Source organism: Polistes canadensis, unplaced genomic scaffold (assembly GCF_001313835.1).
Source record: "Polistes canadensis isolate GaletaPanama2010 unplaced genomic scaffold, ASM131383v1 scaffold_111, whole genome shotgun sequence".
NCBI lineage: Eukaryota > Metazoa > Arthropoda > Insecta > Hymenoptera > Vespidae > Polistes > Polistes canadensis.
The window spans coordinates 370,782-377,246 of NW_014569658.1; the positions used below are offsets into that span (position 1 = coordinate 370,782).

The following is a 6,465-nucleotide window of genomic DNA, read 5'->3' on the forward strand; positions in this document are numbered from 1 at the left end:
GGAGAAAGAAAAAAAAAAAGAGTTTTTTTAATGTTATAAAAGAAGCAATAAATGTTTCTTTTGTTTGATTATTATTATTATTATTATCTCATCCAATGAAACGCAATTCGAATTATTCGTTCTTTTTCCCTTGAATATTTACCACATTATTAAATAATATAATATAATTGTTTAAATCATTCTTTTACAATGTTATAATAAATATATATATGTTGAAAAGAATTTATTATAGAATTTATCTTCACGATCTTTGGTTATCGTTTAATTAAATATATCATCGAACCTCGTTTAAATAATAATTAATGAATTTTACCGTTTGTGTTTTATATGATATTTTAATTATAAATCGGATATTTTTCTCTTTTGTTTCTTTTTTATATAATCGTATTAAATATTACAAATCACACAATTCGCGATGTTCGTTGAGAAAATATTTCTGTTTATCTTCTTTTTCTTCCTTTCTTTTTTTTTTTAAAATATATCACATATGTATGAATTTCTTTCGAGAGAGGATTGCATGTGTGTATGTTTATGTGTTTGCTCAGGACTTAATAACACAAACTAAAGAATGTTTAATCAAGTTAATGCGTCTGATGACCATGTTCGTGTCATTATCATTATGTCGTGCCCTTCAACAAAAGTGAGAACGAGTTAAAGTAACCGGAACCATATAAGCGGAATAAACAACACGTATGAACATTAATTTAGTATTTAATAGTATCATGTAACATAAACCGAAAGTTATACGATGCGATAGATGACGTCAAGGCGTAGGAAGATCAACAAGTTGTTTGAACAAAACCTTATTTCATTCTTACATCGTCGTGTATTATCCTTTAAAAAAAAATTGAAAAATAACTTATCTCCTATTCAAATTCAAACAAACTTAAAAAAACTATACTACTAATAATTTATTTTATTTTTTTTTTTAAATAATTATTGTGAAATATACGTGAGTTCATTATTATGTTTTATTCGTTTATTAATGAAAAATATATTTGTTTGATATTAATTAATAGTCATTGGGGGGGGGGGGCCTAATTGTAATCACATAATTTTTAATATAAAAATATTCAATGTTTCAATATATATAAACGAGATTATATTTAAATTGAAGTATTAAAATTTAAGACATTATATATATATAATAGGTCAAGGTAATATGGTAATTTACAATATTTGAAAATTTTTCTAACAAGTATATCGTTAATAGGATTACTTTAACTTTGACATGAAACACGAATATTATCATGAATATATATTCGAACCGTAAAACTAACAAATTTTATTAAAACTATTATTATAAATTATTGCTAATTTTTAATTGGAAAAGATTATATTTTTGCCTGAACATCTTTGTAGAAATTAAAAATAAAAGTAACTGAAATATAAATAAATGAGAAAACAGAGAGAAATAATTTAATAATAAATAGATATTAAATAAAAATAAATAATCATTACCTAATAAAAAATAAATAAACTTAATTGATGTATGAAACACATCCACACACACACATTCGTTAGCATAAATAATATCTTTCTCGAGTATTGTAAATAAGTATACAGTCATCTATCGATCATTATAACAACGACATTTGTTTTGAAGATTAAAAGATTTCGAGATTATAAATCGCATCTGTATTTATATATAATACTATGATCATAAAAATAAGATAATAATTAAAACAAAGAAAACAACATTGAAAATTATCGATGATAGTTAAAACTATATGACATAACATATATATAGATATATATAGTATATAAAATAACTATTGTACTTACCGTTTAGTGAAACGTCATTATTGAACATGAAGCATCATTGACATTGTCATAATCGGCAATACGATCTTTCTCGATAAAGATATGATCTATCGAAGTGACAGGAATACCTTTCTCAATAAATTTTTACATTTTTATACCTATAAAAGCTTTTATGTGTTTTATATTAGATATTTTATGTGTTTATATGTGATATATACGTAGTATTTAAATATATATATGTGTGTGTGGATATATAAATGTATTTATGTATAAGTATTATTTACGTACACACACATATATATATAAGTCACGGAATTAACAGAATACACGATAGCGCGTTTTAATACACGAGAAATATTTTTCTGAACTAAAGAGTTTTCGATGAGTCGTTCGTTTATAAATTCCGATAAGTATCGAAGAAGAAGAAGAAGAAGAAGTTTATCCGCCAGATTACCCTGATTTGTTGATTTCCATGAAAACAAATTTAACGTTAGAAATATTTTACTTTTACTTTTCATTTTTTATTTATATATTTCTTTTCTCTCTGTCTATCTTTCTCTCACACACGTGCATACACAAACACACACTCTCGTTTTATTATTTTATTTTTCCACGTACGCGATGTAATATTTTTCTTTTTCCCCTTTAACAGATATGTTCTTTTATTTCTATTTCTTCTTTTTATTGTGGTTGTTTTATTTAGAAATCAAACGGGGTAGTTTAAACGTGCGCGTAAAACGTGCTCCTTTGAAAAAATTTCTTTTACTTCTTTTTCGTTACTTCTCGAAAAAATGAAACTTTTTGTTTTTCTTTTCCCTATTATTATATTTGATTTTTATATTTACTTGTTTTTAACAGTCCCCTATTCAATTCTTCATATTATTTTTATTTGTTTACGCGTAGTGAAAAATTCTTTATACATTTCCATTTTATTCTATAATATTTAAATTATTATTTTTCAATCGAAATTTTGGGATATAAAAAATTGTTCGATTAAATATCATGTGTGTGTGTGTTTGTTTTATAAGATATCACTGAGAATATGAGAATTAGTATAAACAGAAGGTAAATACCATATACGCGACCGTCGTCGTGCGAAGTTTAAACGATACTGACTTCCACGGATGGTATATATCGTTTAATCTTACGCATGTCCGTTCGTTTTCCAACCTAGCATCCTTCTTCTCTACTATATCTATCTATCTTACTCTTTCTCTTTCTCGTTATTATATTCTTTACCCTTTTTTAAACGAATTTTTTTGTAATTTTTCGTTAAAAAAACATTTCAATAATAAATACATTTCAAATCAATAAATTCTATCTTTTTACCATATAAATTATTTAACATACATGTATGGGGATGGATTGACAAAAAGTCATCTTTAATTTAAACTAAAACGAAAACAAAATCTAATTTTTCTTTATAATATACATTTTATATACATTTTTTTGTTCGCTTAATAAAAGTTTGTTTATATATTATCAAGGCTGACAACTTTTATATAATATATATATATATATATTATTTACTTTTTATATTAATACAAATTTATCTCCGTTTTATTATTATATTTTTTTTATCATTGACCATAATTATTCTTTTTTTTCTTACTATCAATCCTTCTCTGTTATTCTTACAATTTTTTAACCAAAACCTCTCCCTCCAATTAAATTATTATTACTTTTAATTTTCTACATTATATACATATTATATTTCTATCGATTGTTGCATATTAATTGTTAAAACTAGAAGGAAAAGAAAAGGAAGCATTATATTATGCACCATAAATTATGGAAAATTCCCAATTTCAAAATGAAAGTATTATAATAGGAATAATCAAACGTTTCTCAGTTTAAATACCTGATACTTGGAAAATATTTGAAAAGGTAAATTGAACTAAAAGGGAGGAATGAGATAACGAAAGAGAATGAGAATGAGAGAGAGAGAGAGAGAGAGAGAGAGAGAGAGAGACTGAGAGAGAAATATGAGATGATCAAATCGTCGATAAAAAAGGATTTGGATAAAATTATTCGCGAAGAGTAAAACGCTTATAATAAAGGAAAAAAATAGATAAAAATTGTTCTCGATCGAAAAATTAGTTTTCTATATTTTCATTAAATTTTTTCATTAGATTTCATTCTTTTTTTTTTCAACTTCTTCTTCTTCTTTTTTAATTTAATAATAATAATAATAATTTTCCATTTCATTAGATGGGGGCGAAGGAGGAGGGGGAGGGGGTTTACAATAAATAATTACGCTCTCCGGAATGTTCTTTTTTATTCATCACATTTGTAATAATACTCTTTCTTCTTTTTTTTTTTTTTTATATACATAATTTTATATATAATAAAGTTGTATATACAAAATACATTTATTTATTTGCAAATAAAGTAAAAATAATAGAAATCTTTTTGAATCGCGACAAATTTGTCGATTAGTATATTTCATTTTTTTTGGCTTCGTTTTATTTTATTTTATTTAATTCTTTTTTGTTGTTGTTGTTGTTTTTCTTTACTCGTACATTACTCGCACATTTACACGTTCGAGAAAAACTCGAATGCATATAAATCCAATTAAATTTCCACGCGGCAACCGTTGCGATTTTTAATATTTTTTTTTTTCAAAATTACAAAATAAAGATAAAAGAAAAAAAGGTACATATATATAAAAATTAATAATTCAACGCCATTCATTCGTATCAAAAACTCGCGTAAATTTATAACTAATTTATACATTTCTGAATTAAACGTACAATACCAGTATGCGTACGTGTATATATGTGTGTGTTTATTTATAAAACATAGAAAATGATATTGATTATAATCGATATATCTTTGTCGAAGAAATACTCGAAAAAAAGAATATTTGATTATCTTAAGATTATAATTCGTATTAATTTTATTTATCATTGATTTCCTATCTAATTGTGTAAGATAGGAAAGATTCTTAACACGAACGCGGGGATAATGCTTGTCTATTTATATTTTATTTATTTTATCATAGTAGAATTGTAAATAAATCGCGAATCATTTGACCAATACATTTTTGGATGATTAAATAAATATATATGTATGTGTGGGTATTTGTGTGTAGTTAATTATTGATTAAGCAACAACTTGCCTGTGACAACTGTATCTCGTTAGGACTTGATTGTATAATCTCGAGAAAAATGACACGTGAGACAGATAGATAATGTCAGTAGATAGAGGGGATAAGAAAAAGGATTGTCATTGTTAACAACAACAATAAAAAAAAAGAAAAAAAAAATCTTAGTTTATTAAAAATCGTAGAATATAATATTCCTACGATTTTGTAGATCACTGTGTGTGTTCGTAACACTTTGATGATAAGATATATTATATTTTGTTTTGTTAATTATATATTCATTTTTCCTCATGTTCTTGTTTTTTTTTTTCTTCTAACAATTTGCACAGCCTACAAATAAAAAAAACCCCCATAAAAATCTTCGAGACAAAAATTGCGTATATAACTAGTATTCGAACTATCTAAAAAAAAAAAAAAAATAATAACTAACTGTTATATTATATTTAAAAAAATTTTATCTCTTGATCATACAACGATATATAGGATTTTTTATCCTATTAAATTAATATACATTTGAATATTTTGTGCTATTATGTTAAACAAATTGAATTGGAAAATATATTAGAATCTTGGTGCAACACATATAAAATAATATCGATGTACAAATCGAATGAATTAAACATTCAACGTGTGTGTATGTGTTTGTGTGTTTGATGAACGTCTTTCGAAAATACAATTTGAATAGGAACGTAATGCAATCTACAATGATGTCGTACGAATTCTTTTGCAATACGCGACTAATGCTATACACCGTATTCCTTTTAATACGAAAGGAAACTCTTGAGAAGAAAAAAGAAAAAAAGAAAGAAACAGAAGAAGAAAAAAAAAAAGAATTATCGAATGAATCCTATACCAGAGAGTTTTTACATAAGATTCGTGTCTAATGGCATGCATGCTTCATAAAAAAAAAAACAAAAGAAAGGAAAAAAATTACACAATTATATCAATTTTTTTTTTTTTGCTAAATTATAACTTATTTTTTCTTAAAGTCAACGAATAAGAAGAAAATAGAAAAAAAAAAAAAGAAAAATAAAACCTACACCTTCTTAATCGGCATAATTAATCGATCATTTCCTGAGATTCTACAAAAAATTATGCTAATAAAATTGATAGTTAAACAAAACAAAAAAAGGAAAGGATGAAGTAATGACAAAAAATGAGAAAGGAGTAGGGAGGTTGGGGAGGAGGGGGGGATGGAGGTAGGAGAAATAAAAAAGTTCTTTCGAAAAGGAAAAGAGAATAAGAAAAAAATTATGGGGAAGGGGCAAAAAAAAAAAAAGGTGCGACATATATAATTTAATATCACGGTATGATTAGATGAGCAATATCACGAATTTCATTTTCTCCCAAGAGAATATTAAACAAGTCTCTCATGGTCAAATGTTGGATCGTTTCGTTGACTCTACTGGCCACGTAACTCTTGATTCCTGGGAGTATGTCTGGCTTAATGATTTCTATTACTTGCGGAGTGAGTTCTTGAAAGACCTAAAATGAAACCCAAAAAAAAAAATAAAAACAAAAAATATCAAGAAGAAAGTAAGAAAGAAGCAATAAAAATGAATCCAGCAGACACAAATATATATATACTATATATA

At 25.2% G+C, this 6,465-nt stretch overlaps 2 protein-coding genes across 8 annotated transcripts in view; both read right to left on the reverse strand.

Annotated features, from left to right (window-relative positions):
* LOC106787724 (parathyroid hormone/parathyroid hormone-related peptide receptor-like) overlaps positions 1 to 2,868 on the reverse strand; it is an 18,439-nt gene extending 15,571 nt beyond the window's left edge. For 2 of the 5 annotated variants that reach the window (XM_014750334.1, XM_014750339.1), the window contains exons 1-2: positions 2,838 to 2,864; positions 1,786 to 1,871 (exon numbers count right to left, since the gene is read on the reverse strand). The gene's annotated coding sequence lies outside the window, so the exon portion shown is untranslated. Of the gene's footprint in view, positions 1 to 1,785; positions 1,932 to 2,837 lie in introns of all 5 variants that reach the window. The other 3 variants (XM_014750338.1, XM_014750337.1, XM_014750336.1) reach the window with 3 other exon arrangements.
* A 3,294-nt stretch (positions 2,869 to 6,162) lies between these two features.
* The window catches only part of LOC106787721, a 5,084-nt gene continuing 4,781 nt past the window's right edge, over positions 6,163 to 6,465 (reverse strand). For all 3 annotated transcript variants that reach the window (XM_014750327.1, XM_014750329.1, XM_014750328.1), the window contains one exon: positions 6,163 to 6,355. In XM_014750327.1, the coding sequence (XP_014605813.1) occupies positions 6,173 to 6,355 (183 nt within the window). In that variant the 3' untranslated portion in view covers positions 6,163 to 6,172. The remainder of the gene's footprint in view (positions 6,356 to 6,465) is intronic.